The 18,758-nt window shown below is 43.8% G+C and overlaps 1 protein-coding gene across 1 annotated transcript in view; it reads left to right on the forward strand.

Moving 5' to 3' along the window:
• The first annotated feature begins 245 nt into the window (after nucleotides 1–245).
• PALMD (palmdelphin) overlaps nucleotides 246–18,758 on the forward strand; it is a 38,363-nt gene continuing 19,850 nt past the window's right edge. Inside the window, exons 1-3 of the mRNA XM_054384206.1 lie at nucleotides 246–290; nucleotides 6,664–6,744; nucleotides 15,336–15,466. Of these exons, the coding sequence (XP_054240181.1) occupies nucleotides 246–290; nucleotides 6,664–6,744; nucleotides 15,336–15,466 (257 nt within the window). The remainder of the gene's footprint in view (nucleotides 291–6,663; nucleotides 6,745–15,335; nucleotides 15,467–18,758) is intronic.

The raw sequence follows: 18,758 nt of genomic DNA on the forward strand, positions 1-18,758 counted from the left end.
TGTCAGTCAACTCATGCCAGCACTCTCCACGTCTGCCTCTTCTACACACCCTCATTACATGTGTCTGTCTGGACTGATCTGCTCATCTGTTCAGAGACTCTCCTGACAAGTCAAATTTTCTGCCTTCTCTCCGCTCTGGAATTGGATCAAATCACCTCAGCTTTTTTTGTAGCCCCACCAGGAGGCTTTTTGCTTATGGTCTCTCTCTGTTTTCCTTCACTACTTGTCTGTTTTTGATTTCTAGAATGGAGGAAGCTGAATTGCTGAAAGAAAGATTCCAGGCCATAACAGTAAGTGTACTTATAGCTTTAACTCACTAGAAAAAAAAAAAGTATTAAATGCTTAGAAGTAATATTGTGTTAAAGAGCTACTGTGTGTTTCCTGAATAATGATTTAGTCTGGGTCAGAAAGAGACTTATAGCTTCTTCAAATTGTTACTTTTTTTGTTTCTGATTCATAAACTATCACTTTAAGACAGGAAAGTTGCCTGTACTGATTTTATTATGGGTTGTATTTTACCTGAAAATTAAATTCAAAGCAGTGAAAGTTTATGTGCAAATCACTACTGGACAGTCTGAAATACAGATCACTGTCATCACGGCTGAATGTTTGCCTGAAGGACAGCAGGTCAAAAGGCAGCTCGAGAATTCCAGAACAAATCAATTCTCCTATTTCACAACAAAAACTGAGAGATGAAAGATTTTTTCTTTTTGCTGTGTGGAATTAAATCCAATTTCTGAATTATCAATGATCTCTCACAAACACCGCTCTCTGAAAAGGAAAAACAGGGCAAGCTTGGAGAAAGCAAATTTTTACCTGTCCAATTTTCAGAGGAAAAAAAGAAAAGAAAGAAAAGAAAAGAAAAGAAAAGAAAAGAAAAGAAAAGAAAAGAAAAGAAAAGAAAAGAAAAGAAAAGAAAAGAAAAGAAAAGAAAAGAAAAGAAAAGAAAAGAAAAGAAAAGAAAAGAAAAGAAAAGAAAAGAAAAGAAAAGAAACATTAAATAAAATAACAGAATAGAATAAAATAAAATAAATAACAGAAAAGAAAATAAAATATAAAATAAAATTAAATAACAGAAAAGAATAGAATAAAATAAATTAAAATAAAGAAAAGAAAAGAAAAGAAAAGAAAAGAAAAGAAAAGAAAAGAAAAGAAAAGAAAAGAAAAGAAAAGAAAAGAAAAGAAAAGAAAAGAAAAGAAAAGAAAAGAAAAGAAAAGAAAAGAGAAAAGAAAAGAAAGTATAAAATAAAATAAAATATAAAATAAAAAAGATTGACGTTTATACTGAAGACATCAGAAAACATTTTCAGTTTCTCTTCTAAAGGGAAATGTGATTCAAAAGATGTGTCTCCCTTAAAGGAATTACTGAGCTATATTTTTAAAGGAATATAACCTGATAGAATAAAAATGGACGAATCCAAATTCCCCTCTGATTTATCTCCACTGAAACCTATTCAGTTACAAAAGAACTAAATAAAATTTGGCCCTTTGAGATGAAAGCTAAACTGCAGAAGGCTCACTTACTGTCATAAGCAATCTTTTAAAAAATCAAATAATGGAAGCAAAGCTATTTTTCAGTCTTAGCATGAGAGGTTACTCGTGAAGCAAGCACCGCTGGCTAAACGGTGGGCACTTAATGAAACCAAAGTAAGTGTGAGAAGGCATAACTGGATATCTACAGGAGCTGACCAGGCTGGGGTTTGGTTTGGTTTGGTTGGGGTTTAAGCATGAGGCTCATTTCTCATGGTTGCTTGAGACATGAGTCAAGCCTGTAACAGGGTTATTGAAAACGTTCTGCAGGCTTCAGAGCTTGCTTGTTTGTTTAACTCTCATGGTGCTTGAATCAGACCCAGAAGCTGGACTTTGTCTCCGCTGTGCATGCTCGAAAGGTATGCTTTAGTGCTCCACAGAAAATTCAGGGCCTTGTAATGCTTTATACTTCCTGGTGTGGGAGACCTTAGAGCTACATTTCAGTATCTGAAGAGGGCCTAACAGAAGGCTGGGTAGCGACTGTTTGGAAGGGCCTGTAGCAACAGGACAATGTTTCTAAACTGGAGCAGGGTAGATTTAGGTTGGACATAAGGAGGAAATTCTTTGCAATGAGAGTGGTAAAATCCTGGAACAGGCTGCCCAGGGGTGTGGTTGAGGCCTCTTCCCAGGAGACATTCAAGATCAAACTAAATGTGGCTCTGGGCAGCTTGATCTAGTTGGAAGTGTCCCTTGCTGACTGGAGAGAGATTTGACAAGATGACCTTTGAGGGTCCCTTCCAATCCAGTGTAGTCTGTGAATCTGTGTCCAGCACGAGGAATGGGGCAGCACACCTGCCTGATGAGGACTCCTATGAACATACCAGGGGTTAGCACCCTCTAGCTTCATCTTTGCCTCCAGAGGAATGCTAGAGAAGGATTTTAAGAAAGAACTTTGACAGCCTCCAGTGTGTTGTGTTACAGGAAATAGGGAATCATATTTGGATTCTGGCCATGACTTCATTTATTACACTTGTTGCATAAACAAGCTCTATGCTGTCTACTTCCATCAGCTGAGAGAATTTCATTGAACCACTGTGTTTGTTATAGTGCTTTGCAGAAATGGAGATGAAGTTGTCACTGGGTTTAAGACTCTGCAGTACAAGATATTTAAGAAAACACCACACTAGGATTGCAATTGCAAGCTACTCAGTGCTTATCCAAAGCAATACACCTGGGAATTCTCAGTGCTCTGCATGTTGGAAAGGATCTAACAGAGAACAGCAAGGGGCACTCAGAGCAGTAAACAACTACCCTTGCACTAAAACCTGGCTTGATTCTGTTGCCAAACTCTTGGCTCCTTTAGAGCCTCTGGCCCTCACAGCACCACTAAGGGTTTCCAAATTCATCTCATATCTCCTCTGTGTAAGAAAGCAAAACAAAAAACTTTGTTATTAAGGTTTGGATGCTCCCACAACTCTATGCTTTTTCTCTGTTATGTAGCTTCCACCTACTGCTGGTGGGTACAGGACATCACAAGTAAAATCAAATGCATCCATTTTGTTAGAGAGGTTGTCATATCTTAAAACACAAAAGCTTTGGTGTTTGCTGTGATTAATATTGAGACAAAACAGTCAGAGAGGAACCTTTGACTTATTTCTTACCAAATCACCCATGCCACAGGAAAAGAAAAATTATAGAGGATTTGAATTGTGACATTTCTGCATCTCATGCCACCAGACTAAAAAGTGTCCACATGTCCAGGAAAGACCCTTCAAAAACCAATCATTACCTCTGGAAAAGTTATCTGAAAACAAAACCATTAGCTGCTCCATTGGCTTTGACAGTACCTGGCACCTGCCATGGGACCAAGCACACCAGCACTCATGACACTGTGGAACACCAGTGTGGCACACGAGATACCTAGCAAGACACAGCTCCTTAGATGTTTCCCTTTCTTTCAGACAGATCCAGTTTAGAACACAGCTTTTTTCTAGGCTCAAAAGTCAGGAAAGATTCCTACTTTTTCACTAGGAGTGAAAATTAGGGCCAAAGCTCAAGTTTCATCTTGCACTGCTGCATAACAGAGTGGAAGGGATGAAGGTGCATCTTGCCCACATTAACAAGAGCATTAGAAGATTAGAGGACTCCTTTCAAGCAACCTGATTAGCTACAGGGGCAGAGTAGGAAGTTTAGTAGAAGTATGGATCCCTTAGCTACTTCAGAATAAACACTTAGTCCATTAGCTGTACAGTCAAAAGTCTGTATAGCAAGATGTGATTTGCAGACAAAGTATAGCAGAATACACTGTAGGAAGTGCCCTAACAGGTTTTAAGAATTATTCTGGCAACACAAGACTCAAAAAAGTTCCTCATCCATCTTCCTTGATTTTAGCTTCTGGCATTAGACTTTCAGCTTTCTTTGACTAGGTATATAAAAGGCACTCTATTTCAACCTGTTTAATCTGGATAATTGTATAATGGATGCTTATTACCAACCAGTGAAATTAAAACATGCTAGAACACCAAAGGATACAAGTAGAAAAAATAAACAAAACCAAAGCTTTAAGAGAAAAAAATATTGGACGCAAAAGAAATTTATACCTCTAACAAAAGAAAGAGGCAGAAGTTTCATTAGTTAATAGGTTCCTTATTATACAATAAGGAACCAAATGCAGTTACAGTAAGATACAAAATGCAGTTAGCTGTGACTTTACACTTTTCTTTCTGCACACTATTTCACTGTAGCAATTCTCATTTCATACTGCCCAAACTCTTATTACACATCTCCACTGGTGCAAAAAGAATATTTAAATTTACTTAAAATATTTCTTAACAGCATAAACCAAGTGGAAGTTCATTCTCTAAGAATCTTATCCAGAACTTTCAGTAAAGAGAAAGAGTAGCTTCCTTAAGAATTGGAACAACCTGTAAACACAAACTCTTGTCATCTTTGCTCCTCTTATGCTGGGTTATTTAAAGGCCATTCATACAATGAGATCAGGAGTATTTCCTAATTAAGGAGAGGTGTGAATGTGAAAGACCAGATGTCACTAAAATCAGGACTGGCTAAGTAAAATCCAGCTCTTGGTTAGTCTCTAAAAAGGGAGAGTGCAGAAAAAATTCCATTGGTAGCAATCCTAAATCAGCCCTTTTGGTAAGAGAGAGCTTTGTTAAGTAAAGAGCATTGGCAAAACACCAAACTACTGCAGAGATGAAAGCAGCATGCTTGGGGCAAGATCCCTACCTGCTCTGCTTGATGTGTTGAAGAGGCAGACTGACACCATCAAGGGAAAAGTGTGAAGTACAGATAGTGTTTAGAGATGGCTACTGCGCTCTACAGACAGAGAGACCATTGACCCTCACTCACCTACAAAACCCCAGCAGAGTATCAGCTGTGCTAGGCCAGTCTCTAGTCCCACCCTTGATCTCTACAAGGCTAGGTTGTTTCTTCTGCCTTCTGTCCTTCAACAAAGAATCTACATAGCCTATGGCCCCACTGCTAACTTCTAATTTCCAAGTGACAGTGAAGTGATTCAGCTAAGCACACTACAGCTCTTCCAAATACCAGATCCTGGGATAAGAGCAGAGAACGAATCCCAGGCCTTGTTATCAAGCACTTCCTTACCGACCTTCTACACTCTTTACTGACAGCTGATTCCTCGAATGGGCTCTTCCTGTGTCTGTGAGGAACTTCACTCCTTCCTAAAACATATTTGTCTGAAAACAGACCAAAAAAAAAAAAAAACAACAAAGAACTAAACAAAACACCAAACAATTCCGTACAGGACAACAGATTATTTCATTCACCTCCCTAAAACATGCCAGGAAGCAAGTGCAAAAGTTGCCACATCCAATAGCAGGATTTTATACCATTAAAGCTGGCCAAGGGAATTAATAGAGCTTGTAGAAGTTAGTTTCATTTGGCATGATTTCTTTCCCACTGGCTGCTGGGGACACAAAGTACTAAATCAGTATTCGGCTTGCTATGGAGGAGCCAAAGGATAGCCCACATGACAGCAGCCACCCAAGGACAAAAGAGACTCAAGTGCTGCCAGCCTTCAGAGGCTGGTCACCCATTTCCTTTTTCCTACAATCTGTAGCAAAAAGGGTAAAAGTGGCACTATGAGAGATCAGTACTGCTAGAGGCTTTTCCCTTCTAAACTTCAGCAGCTATGAAAACAGCCTTTGCACAATGTTTTGTTTTTCTCCCCTCAGATGGAGAGGTAACAACAGAAATTCCCTGTGGTCATCTTTACCCCTACCTGAATAATGAAATACATTTCTCTTTGCTTATTCCTGTTTATTTCAGTTATTAGCCACAAGATGGATAAACTCAGTGCTGGATTCACCAACATCCTGTTTAATTTAGTGATACATCACAGCTGCACAGTGTAGATGGAGACAGGCTGAGAGAGTTGGGGTTGTTCAGTTTGGAGAAGGGAAGGCTCTGAGGAAACCTTCTTGTGGCCTTCCAGTATCTGAAGGGGGCTACAAGAAAGCTGGGGAGGGACTTTTGAGGGTGTCAGGGAGTGATAGGACTGGGGGGAATGGAGCAAAACTAGAAATGGGTAGATTCAGATTGGATGTTAGGAAGAAATTCTTCCCCATGAGGGTGGTGAGACACTGGCACAGGTTGCCCAGGGAGGTGGTGGAAGCCTCATCCTTGGAGGTTTTTGCATCCAGGCTGGATGTGGCTGTGAGCAACCTGCTGTAGTGTGAGGTGTCCCTGCCCATGGCAGGGGGGGTAGAACTAGATGATCCTTGAGAACCCTTCCAACCCTGACAATTCTATGATTGTATGCAGACTTTTTCTTGTCCTCAATGATGTGTGGGCTGCATCAGGAATTTTGGTCAGGACCTATTTCTAATCTCATTTTGCATGTGCAATTGTGCTCAAATGTTATTTCTTTGCCTGACCTTCCCAATAGTAAATTGTTTTTAATGTGGATCATCCCTGATGATCCAAATTAACATGTTTAATGATACTTTAGAGAAAGAGTAATGAAAACCATACCTGCATAGGACACATGACCTGCTGCTGGGAATTATGGACTGCCTGTGTGCAATAGAAGCTTCTAAACAAGACTTCCTTTACATGGATTAATTTCACCCTACTGAAGACTTAAAACATTTTATTTTTTTTAGCAACAAATAATTTCTCTAAACATAGTTTTGTTGTTCTCTTAATTTGTAGGACAAAAGAAAACTGCAAGAAGAAATTACACAGAAACGTCTAAAAGTGGAAGAGGAAAAAATGAAACACCAACATTTAAAGGTAAAGTGCTTGATTTATTTGACTAAGGATAGCCCCAAGTCCTTCAGCACAAGTAAAGGCTTTGGATTCTGAGTGCAAATCTTCATGCATTTAAGTTAGGTATTTTACTGTCAAATTTTCACAGCTTTTTGGAGGCTTGCCAGGACTCCATTAGACTTTTAATAAGAATTACACTCAGGAGCTGATGTTATTTGATCGCTTTCATGGCATAAAATGAGATCATGGCCAGGAATAACTCACAGTTCAAAACTAAGCCTCCCATTTCAGACTAGGTGTGTTCACTCCTCAATTCCACTACAGCAAGCTCACTTGTAATAGAGTGCAGGGGCCTAATTACACTATTTTTCTGGGGGGAAAAAATAAAAAACAGACTATTTTTATTTGACTAGAGCCTTTTGTCAGCTTGTTTAATAACTCTTCAGTGAAATAATGCAGTTTCTTTGTATATATTAAAAAAAAAAAAAAAAGCCTAAATGCTGCAAATATAATCCTGAAACGTGGCCTATTAATCTCAGGATTAAAAAGTCCAAACTACTAACAAACCAAAAGATCCACCTCTGGAGACACTTGAAATTGCACCAATTTCTAGCCAGCATCACCATTCTTTAAATGTTTATTGTAATTTGACAAGTGCATGTCATTTAGGGAATGAGATAAAAATCTATGCTTCAAGACTTGTTGTTTTACATACCCTTTTAATTATGGGACTGGATAAAGAGTTTCAAGAAAGATACGTTGAATCCAATTTCAGAAGTGTGGAGTGTCTAACCCAAGCAAAGGGAGGAGAAGCATCCTGGGATGCATCAAGAAATATGTTTCCAGCAGGGCTAGGGAGGTTCTTCTTCTCCCCCTCTACTCTGCCCCGCTGAGACCACCCCTGCAATACTGTGTCCAGTCCTGGGCTTCCCAGTTCAAGAGAGACAGAGACCTGCTGGAGAGAGTCCAAGGGAGAGCCAGGAGGATGCTTAGGGGACTTGAGCATCTCCCCTGTGAAGAGAGACTGAGAGCCCTGGGGCTGTTTAGTCTGGAGAAGAGAAGGCTGAGAGGGATCTGCTCAATGTCTATCAGTATCTGAGGGGTGGGTATCAAATGGAGGGGGCCAGGCTCTTTTGGGTGGTGCACAGCAATAAGACAAGGAACAATGGAGACAAACTGGAACAGAGAAGGTTTCAGCTCAACATGAGGAGAAACTTCTTTACAGGGAGGGTGACGAAGCAATGGCACAGGCTGCCCAGAGAGGTTGTGGAGTCTCCTTCTCTGGAGACTTTCCAAACCTGCCTGGATGCATTCCTGTGTGGACTACCCTGGGTGATCCTGCTGTGGCAGGGGGGTTGGACTTGATGACTCTGGAAGTCCCTTCCAACCTCTAATGTACTGTGATACTTAAACCAGAATCCTCTTCAAAGTAGACACCTGATCCTGGATTTCATCTCTTCTCTTCTCCTCAACAAGTATGTCAAGCAAAAAAACCACAACCAACCAACCAACAAAAATTTATAATTTATACTTAATCAGTTCACTGGGCCACAGAAGCCAATGCAAAAGTCACCCATGCTTAGGTAGCTGAGTCCTTCAGAACAGGATTGACCAACTATTATGTCACTAACATCTTGCCTAAAAGAGAAGGGAGTGTTTTTTCCAAGTCCTGAAACTAACGAGCAGCAAACATGGGACTGTCTTCCTCCCTCTTAGCACATGGTTGCATGCAGTGCTGTAATTTATGTTTCAAGTTTCCATGTCTATAAATTCAGAATGACTCTTTTGCCCTTCTTTTAAGGAGGATTAACTGATCAGTCCCAGACAACCAGCTAATCCTCGCTACTGCTGTGTACAGGGTACTACAGCAGCTTCCTCACGGATGCCTTCAGCTAACATTAAAGTGGCAAAACAGAGCTAAAAAGTTAAGAACACAAAAATTCACCCTGCAATTTTTTCTGAATGTATTATGGAATTTTACAGAAGCTAAAATACTCCCAGAAAAACACTGCTGGAATGCTTTTCCTTTGGAAGAGAAGAGAAAATGTGATTTGTTTGCCAAACCGTACAGATCTCATAGAGAAAGGGGTTTAAGTGAAAAATCAGATGTATGTCATACAGATCTACAGATACAGATTAAAGGATCTGTGGAGGAAATTATTCACTTGGCAAAGAGGGACCAAGCATCCAGCACACATGCATACAGGTATTTAAATGCAGAAATGCATACATGTCATTAGCTATTTGGAGTACCAAAACCAGAGACTACTTTGCCTAGCTGAGTACCAAGGCAGGCACCTGACATCAGATGCAACATTACTATATAAATATCCTCTGCTTGAAGTCCTTGCCCTTAACAAACATTCTTGCTTCTGGCTAATTCAGGTATGGAGAGAGACTGTTTACAAGGGCCTGCAGTGACAGGACGAGGGGCAATGGCTTCAAACTAGAGCAGAGCAGATTGAGATTGGATGTGAGGAACAAGTTCTGCACCATGAAGGTGGTGGAACACTGGAACAGGTTGCCCAGGGAGGTGGTTGAGGCTCCTTCCCTGGAGATATTCAAGGTAAGGCTTGACAGGGCCCTGGGCAGCCTGATCTAGTTGGGGATGTCCCTGCTGAGTGCGGGGAGGTCTGACTGGATGAGCTTTGGAGGTCCCTTCCGACCCAGACTGTTCTATGATTCTATTTCCATAGACTCAAACAACACAAGAACCTAGTGCAGAAGTTGCTTTAAGGCAGACTGTGACTTCTAAAATGTTTTGGTACTTCAGTTATTTTTATTGTGGGCTGATTTCCCTAGCCAGTCAGGTTGATTTCACTCATTTATACTCCTACCAAAATCACAGAATCAACCCAGTTGGAAAAGACCTGAGGGATCATCAAGTCCAACCTATCACTTAACACCTCCTGACAACTAAACCATGGCTCCAAGTGCCACATCCAGTCTTGTTTTGAACACCTCCACCACCTCCCTGGGCAGCACATTCCAATGGCCAATTACTCTTTCTGGGAACAACTTTCTCCTCACCTCAAGCCTAAACTTCTCCTGGCACAGCTTGAGACTGTGTCCTCTTTGCCTGGGAGAAGAGACAAACCCCCACCTGCGTACAACCTCCTTTCAGGTTGTCCTAGAAACTCCTTACCAGCTGTGCATGGCAAAATCTAGAGCTCCATGACCTACTCAACATATCTCATACCTGTCCCTTAGGAAACTATGGCAGGTTAGTAAATCTCACTGTCATGCAGATGTTCCTGTTAGCTACCTATCACTGTCCTGTTCCTCATTTTGTCCTTCATTCCTGTCTATAACCCTCAGCAACAGCTGTATTAAAACATTGTTGCTATCTTTTGTAGGTTTGGGGGGGGAGGGGGTTTGGTTGAAGTTCCAGCTTCCCAATGACTTGTTTGCTATCCCCAAGCTAGCTCCTTACAAGAAAGAGGCAGATGAGATATCATCACTGGTCTCAGTTATCCAGTAGAGCTATACTGGAGCAGGAATATGCATTCCCTGCATGTGTGCTTCTACTGCATGGAGGACATGCAATAGAGACACCTGTGTGGAGAGGCCTTCACAGAGCTGCAAGGGCTAATGGGGTCTGCTAGTAAAAGTACCAGGGAAATGTAATCCTCAAGGAATTCTAGATGCACCACTAACTAATTCTTCCTCCTACCTGGAATTACTCTCATTGAGGCAACAAAGGGAAAGAACTAGAGATGGTTACTTGAAACACACATGGTTTGCATGTGCTTTCCAAGGGCTTTTCTAGTTGAGTTTAGTACATTTTTATCTTCTGACACACCTGACCTCTGTTAGCGCTCCCCTGTAGGTGCTGGTCACACTATTCCAGGAGTTGGCAGTGTTGAACTACGCCTTCTGTGAACTAAATTTATGCCTCCTTCAACATGCCATAAGGCCAACTGCCATACCTCTGCAAGAGCCAATCCCCCAAACTCACAACACCTCTACCCTCCAGCAAAGGATGAATCTTTCAGTGTTAGCCCAGCCTTATTAAGGATGACAGGGGAGTTATACCTGGAGCACACATACTGGGTATGATTCACAGAATTTGCAGGAATTTACCAAGGGGAAATCATGCTTGACTGATCTGATAGGCTTCTGTGATGTCCTAACTGAAAGGGTAGATGCAGGGAGAGCAGTGGATGTAGTCTACCTTGACCTTAGCAAGGCTTTTGACACTGTCTCCCATACCATCCTTGTGAGCAAGCTCAGGAAGTGTGGGATGGAAGAACAGACAGTGAGAGGGATTAGGAACTGGTTACAAAATAGAGTCCAGAGAGTGGTGGTCAATGGTGCCAAGTCCAGCTGGAGTGCTGTGACCAGTGGAGTCCCCCAGGGATCAGTGCTGGGTCTGGTCCTGTTCAGCATCTTTATCAATGACATTGATGATGGGACAGACAGACAGACAGACAGAGTCTGCTCAGCAAGTTTGCTGATGATACCAAACAGGGAGGCTTGGCTGAGACACCTGAAGGCTGTGAGGCCATTCAGAGACTTGGACAGACAGAGCTGGGCACAGAGGAACCAAATGAGGTTCAACAAGGAGAAGTGCAGAGTCCTGCACCTGGGCAGGAAGAATAAACTGCAGCAGGACAGGCTGGGAGGTGATCTGCTGGAGAGCAGCCCTGGGGAGAAGGACCTTGGAGTGCTGGTGGACAACAAGTTCTGCATGGGACAGCAATGTGCCCTGATGGCCAGGAAGGCCAATGGGGTCCTGGGGTGCATTGAGAGGAGTGTGTCCAGCAGATCCAGGGAGGTTCTCCTCCCCCTCTACTCTGCCCTGCTGAGACCTCAGCTGGAATATTGTGTCCAGTTTTGGGTCCCCAGTTCAAGAGGGACAGGGATCTGCTGGAGAGAGTCCAAGGGAGGGCTAGAGGGAGGAAGGGACAGCCTCTGCTCACTGTACCCTGTGATAGGACAAGGGGCAATGGATGTAAACTACAGCACAGGAGGTTCCACCTCAACATGAGGAGGAACTTCTTCACTGTAAGGGTCACAGAGCCTGGAACAGACTGCCCAGAGAGTTTGTGGAGTCTCCTTCTCTGGAGACTTTCAGGACCCAACTGGATGTGTTCCTCTGCCAGTTGTGCTAGATTCTGTGGCAGGGGGGTTGGACTTGATGATCTTTGGATGTCCCTTCCAACCTCTAACATCCTGTGATCCTGTGAATATTGCTGCAGCACTACTGATGTGGCCATGAACTACAAAAGAAAGTGATTGTTTTCTAGCACTCTGGCCCTTCCCAGTGTCTTATCACAGCACAAGGTATGAGAGTCCCTTTCCACTGATGTACTGAGTCTAATGCAAAATGAAAATGCTTTCACCTAAGTGGTACAACCTAGTGCTGAGCGAGAGCTGCTTTATACCAGGAGGAAAGACCTAAATAGGCCCAAAGCTCTCTTTGGAAAGCTGCAGGCTACTCCTGCACCAGCTTGTGCCAATGGCTCAGTGGAGCAGCCTTGAAACTGTGGCTCAAAGGCTGTTTCCCAACTGTGCAGTGTGTCACTTACTTAAAAGCAGTTAATTAAACCAACAAGATTACATGGCAGCAGCCACATGGGAGCAGCCACAAAGTGTTCCAGAAAAAGGCAAAAATAACACTATTGTCTTATGCTATACTTAGGAAATTTCTTGGGCCTGACCCTATACATACATGAAAGGTTTGCTGGTTTCAATGGGTGTTATCAGTTTGAGATCTACAGTGCCAGGATGGCTGTAATTCTCCCAAGAAACTACAGACTTAGTTTTGGAAACAGTAATGCTAGACTAATTCAATTCCAGCCAGCATTAAAAAAGACCCCTCACTTTTCTAGAAGGTTTGCTTATTAAAATCTGAACAGCTTGATTGAAAGGGAATTAAGAACTCTGTTCCCTCCAACTTGGGAAAGCAGCATTTCATGGCCAATAAGAGTTGTGCCAACACAAGACTACACACACCTACAGGCTCAGGTAAAACCATTCTATTGAAATCTGCATTTATTTCATTTGAGCCTAAGTCAAACACCATGAAGTGCTGCCAAGTGATCTATAGCCAGAGTCAAGGCTCAGGACATCAGCCTCTAGTAGCCCTTATTTCCCCCCAGATTTCCTTGGATCTGGTGTCAAGAGACAGAATACTGCCCCATGATGCTAAGGCAAGTGTAAACATTGCTCCTATGTTCCAGGGGGAAAAAAAGCCACAACCCCAAACAAACAACAACAAACCCAAACAGAGACCAAACCAAACCCAAAGCCAAAGCCAACAGAACCCAAAGCCAACCAGAACCCAAGCCCAACAGAAGCCAACCCCAAACAGAACCCAACCCCAAACAGGACTCACCCCAACAGAAGCCAACCCCAAAGAGAACCCCCAACAGCAACACCACAAAACAACCCCACCACCACCAATACCATAGAGTGCCACGGAATTCCTAACCAGCCTGCCTTAGCCACAGCTTCTGTCACATCACCTATATGACAAGTAAGTGGGAAACTGCATTTTCAGTCAGGTCCTACATGCATCTTTCTTCATCACTTGGGCCTCACTAATAACCTTATGCAAAGTACAAAGTAAACAAAAAGCATAGGAAGCAACAGTTCAAGTGACTGACAGGATGCAGGTTGGGATTCCAACAGGCACAGCAAGCAGCAGTGAGGTTAATGTAGCCTTCTCAGCCAGTGCCATGCACAGATCTGCCTTAAAGCAGTAGTTAGATTCCAACTTCACCTTCATCCACATCCTAAAGTGAACACAATTCTTCAGGAACACCAAACCAAAATAACACCAAAAAAAACCCCAACCCCCCCCCCAAAAAAAAACCCACCAAATCCTGTCCCCCAAACAAACAAACAAACCAACCAAACAAAAACCCAACTAAAATAAAACAAAAAAAACCCAACAAACAAAAAACACTGAAACAAAACAAGAAAAAAATCTAATGTGGAGACAGCCTAAGGAATTTAAATCACAAATAGAAAATGCAAGTTAATTAGAAACCTTACATGTATATTGTTCCCCCCCATGTTCAAAGAGGTTAAGAAATCATAACTCTCACTTCCTCCAAGGCAGCAACTGGACTTATATTCCTGAGCTAGACTAAAGGGTGTAAAAAGAAGGCAAGAAAGTTTGCATTAAGAGCTTTGCTCAGTGATTGATTGATTGATTGATTTACACGTGTACTTCTGAGAGCTCTACTGACTTTCAGATGCCACCTTTCATATTGTAAAGCAGCTGTAGGAAGCAATAGGTGCACACAGCCACATTTTGCAAGCTATTCCACACAGCTGAGAGATCCATTTGTCTACACACACTCAATGCACTCATTTATAAGCCACTACTTTACAGAAAGAATTCCACAGGTAACAAGCAGGTCAAGATCTAAGGATGCAAGCCCTGGCTCACCTCTACAACAGCAGTTCTGAATACAGGGCAGGTCTGCTGGAATGCCAGCCAGACATCCACAACCCACACTCCCTGTCTCCAGCCCTACTCTTACCCCGCACATCCGCACCGGATGAAATACGAACTCACTATGCTCTGCATCACCGACTCCCTGGAGATCTCACCCCCTGAACAGACTTAATGACAGAAACTTTTCACCTGCTGTACCCCCTCCCAGAATTTATGCACTGCCATGACCCCTGACACCAGGGCTATTGAAATAAAACTATAGCATTTCTGACCAGAGCCTTCTGCACAAGCCTGTAAAATGCAGACTTTGATGCAACTGGTTTGCTTTACTGAGGACAAACACACCACTGGATCTGCTTACTAATCACATCATCACAGAACATGGTGGAAGCCTCATCCCTGGAGGTTTTTATAGCCAGGCTGGATGTGACTCTGAGCAACCTGATCTAGTGTGAGGTGTCCAAGGCAGAGGGGTTGGAACTGGATGATCCTTGAGGTCCCTTCCAACCCTAACAATTCTATGATTCTATGATCAGAGCTTGGAAGGGACCTCCAGAGATTGAGTCCAACTCCCCTGCCAAAGCAGGATCACCTAGGGAATTCCACACAGGAATGCATCCAGGCAGGTTTGGAAAGTCTCCAGAGAAGGAGACTCCACAACCTCTCTGGGCAGCCTGCTCCAGGGCTCTGTAACTCTCACTGTAAAGAAGTTTCTCCTCATGTTGAGGAGAAAGCTTCTATGTTCAAGCTTGTACCTCTTGTTCCTTGTCTTATTACTGCACACTGCTTGGCCCCCTCCATTTGACATCCACCCCTCAGATATTGATAGACATTGATCAGATCCCCTCTCAGCCTTCTCCAGAACAGCCCCTAGGCTCTCTTCACAGAGGAGATGCTCAAGTCCTCTGATCATCCTCATGTCTCTCCCTTGGATTCTCTCCAGCAGATCCCTGTCTCTCTTGTTACAGTTTTAATGTGACAGGTAGCAACTGGCATCTCCTAGGTACTTGTTGGACAGACTAATAAAATGAGATGTTTTTCTTAATTACTTTGGTTTTAAGCCAGTCTCAAGAGAGAAATTTGTTTTAGTATTTCTCTTTGACTCAGCACAAGAATGTACCCATGGCATGAAGACAAATGCAGGAAATGACTGAACAGCCTGACTTTTCCAGTCTGCTAACTTGTCTGTGTGTTTCCCCACCAGAAAAAGGCCTTGAGAGAAAAATGGCTCTTGGATGGCCTTAGCTCTCTCACTCCAAAAGAGCAAGAAGAAATGCAGAAGCAGAACTGGGAGGACCAACAACGGACCCATGAGCTGGAACAAGATATTCTCAGGTAGGGTAGTACATCTGTCTGTCTTTCTGGGTTAAACCATTGCCTTCTTAAAATCCCTACCTTGTTTTGCAAAGGAATAAAAGGTCAGCAAGGACTAATCATATGTAGCCTGACACACAAAGCAAAGCAAACTTTGCTGTATTCTCTAGTCCGTTAGAAATAACCAATGCACAATGCAAGCTTCCATGCAGGGAACGTTGTCAAAATGCACAATGAATACCTTGCAGAGTATTTGTTTCTCTGACTCCATACATGCCTCTCATGCTGTACACAACAGATGCAGAGTATGTGGGTTCTGCCCTGACAGAGCAATTGTTGAATCAGGATTTCAAAGTAACAGGAAACAGTTTTAGAAGTTCATCAGTTTCACTGGGTCCTGCACACCCTTTAAAACTCAGCTTCCACCATAACACAGCTCTTCAGAACAGTATAAGCTGCCTAGCCCAATTAGTACTCCTTGCTGGTTTGGCCTCAATCCTTTCTCAGAATCCCATTCATTATACTTCCTAGAGCTAGGCCTACAAATCTCATTGCCTAGTGCCTCCCAACCACTCAAACTTCATAGGCATTCTCACACACAACTCCTTTATTTACTATAAACATGATTCCAGGGGCTTGTTAGCTGAGGTTAGCCCTTCCCAAATACCACTGGGCTCTGTACACACCCAGCTCCTTCCCTGGGTCCAGGCACACTGGCTGGTACTATCCATCAGGACCCCCAGAACAGATGAAGTGTTACTGTTCCTTCAGATTCCGGCAAGTTTCATCCTGCTTTTTTGAGGCTTCCTCCTCCAGTTCAGGTCAACAGCATTTTCCTCCATACTCTTCCTCCACTGCCCTCCTACACACACTTTTGGCAAGCTGTCACCACGATTGCCTTCTCCTGTTGCCTCCCACCCCCTTACTCCATCTCTTCAACACAAATGATAATTTTCTTGGCTGGCAGGCAGAAGCCTAGTGCTAGTTTGTCTTATAATTATGCTGTCTTCTACAGGACACCTTTTCAGACAGAATTCTTTGTTGCAGTGCTAGGAGGTAGACTGTGTGCTCTAAAAATACACCATTAGGTTGTGATTGTGAAGACCAAGTGCCAGGTGCTGCACTTTGGCCACACCAACCCCATGCAGAGCTACAGGCTGGGGTCAGAGGGGCTGAGAGCAGCCAGGTGGAAAGGGACCTGGGGGTACTGGGTGACAGCAGCTGAACATGAGCCAGCAGTGTGCCCAGGTGGCCAAGAGAGCCAATGGCATCCTGGCCTGCATCAGGAATAGTGTGGCCAGCAGGAGCTGGGAGATCATTGTACCCCTGTACACAGCACTGGTTAGGCCACACCTTGAGTCCTGTGTCCAGTTCTGGGCCCCTCAGTTTAGGAAAGATGTTGAATTGCTGGAGCATGTCCAGAGAAGGGCAACGAGGCTGGGGAGAGGCCTTGAGCACAAGCCCTTTGAGGAGAGGCTGAGGGAGCTGGGGGTGTTTAGCCTGGAGAAGAGGAGGCTCAGGGCTGACCTCATTGCTGTCTACAACTACCTGAAGGGAGGTTGTAGCCAGGAGGGGTTTGGTCTCTTCTCCCTGGCAACCAGCACCAGAACAAGAGGACACAGTCTCAAGCTGTGCCAGGGGAGGTTTAGGCTGGAGGTGAGGAGAAAGTTCTTCACAGAGAGAGAGATTTGCCTTTGGAATGTGCTGCCCAGGGAGGTGGTGGAGTCACCATCCCTGGAGGTGTTCAAGAGGGGATTGGACGTGGCACTTGGTGCCATGGTTTAGATAGTCATGAGGTGTAGGGTGACAGGTTGGACTCGATGATCCTTGAGGTCTCTTCCAGCCTTCTTGATTCTATGATTCTATGACATGCAAGCAGGGTCCCTGTGATAGTGTGATCACCAGAAAAGAGACTTGTGTGGGGAAGGACTTGCTCAGGAACAACAGGGAAGTTGCACTGCACAAGCAGCTTCCCACCAGTCCACTGGAAATTCAGCCCTTCTCTGAGCACTGGAAGGACAGAGTCACATTTCAAAGTCCTGCTGACTTTGAGTAAGAGATGGAGGTTCAGCCATGATCTTCTTCATGTCCTAAGAAATTTGGTGATGGAAGACATTAAAAGCTGATTTTTTTTTTTTCAGTCTCAGAACCAAGTCAAAGCTGGATTTGGTCTGTGGCTATATTGGAGGAAGGATGCTTTTATTCTCCCTATATAACCTACATCTACACTGTTGCCAATTACTTTGACAACAGCCATGTGAAGCACAAGCAAAGCTCCTACAATAGAGGTCTGTGAACACCTATGCCACTTAAAAGGAAAGCTACTGAACTCCTGACATATTGACTGCCTTAAAAACAGTGAAACATGCTAGCAGGAAGTCTACTGTATCCCCAGCCTCTAAATTTAGTCTACCACTTCATAACACGCCTTTAGGGTTCTCTGCATCTGAGACATTATCATTGAGCCATCTCATAGCAACCCTGGCAGCAGGTCCCTCCTGTCCTATCCCTAGAACTTGGAATGCAGGATCAGGACTTAAAAACCTCCCTATGATTCCACTAGTTCAGAGATTTCAGGGAAGAGGGTTTGTTGTTCACATAGATAATCACACAGAATCACGGAAAACACCCAGTTGGAAAAGACCTCCAAGCTCATCCAGTCCAACCTTTGACCCAGCACTGCAGGGTCAACACTAAACCATGTCCCTAAGCATCAGGTCAAGAGGCTGCTTAAACACCTCCAGGGATGGTGACTCCAGCACTGCCCTGGGCAGACCATTCCAATGTCTCAGAACCCTCTTGGTAAAGAAATATTTCCTAGCATCCAGGCTGAACCTCCCCTGGTGCAGCTTGGAACCATTTCCTCTGCTCCTGTCACTTGCCACCAAGGAGCAGAGGCTGCCCCCTCCTCACTCCAACCTCCCTTCGGGGAGCTGTAGAGAGCACTGAGGTCTCCCTCAGCCTCCTCTTCTCCAGCCTGAACACCCCCAGCTCCCTCAGCCCCTCCTCTAGCCCAGGGGCTCCAGGCCCTTCTCCAGCCTCATTGCCCTTCTCTGGACACACTCCAGCCCCTCAATGTCCTTCTTGCAGTGAGGGCCCAGAGCTGAACACAGCACTCAAGGTGTGGCCTCACCAGTGCTGAGCACAGGGGGATGGTCACCTCCTATCCCTGCTGCCCACCCTGTTTCTAACCCAAGCCAGGATGCCCTTGGCTTTCTTGGCCACCTGGGCATTGCTGGCTCATATTTAATCAACTATTAACCAGAGCCCCCAGGTCCCTCTCTGAGTCACAGCTTTCCAAACACACATCCCC

The sequence above is a fragment of the Indicator indicator genome, chromosome 10, assembly GCF_027791375.1.
Source record: "Indicator indicator isolate 239-I01 chromosome 10, UM_Iind_1.1, whole genome shotgun sequence".
Lineage (NCBI taxonomy): Eukaryota > Metazoa > Chordata > Aves > Piciformes > Indicatoridae > Indicator > Indicator indicator.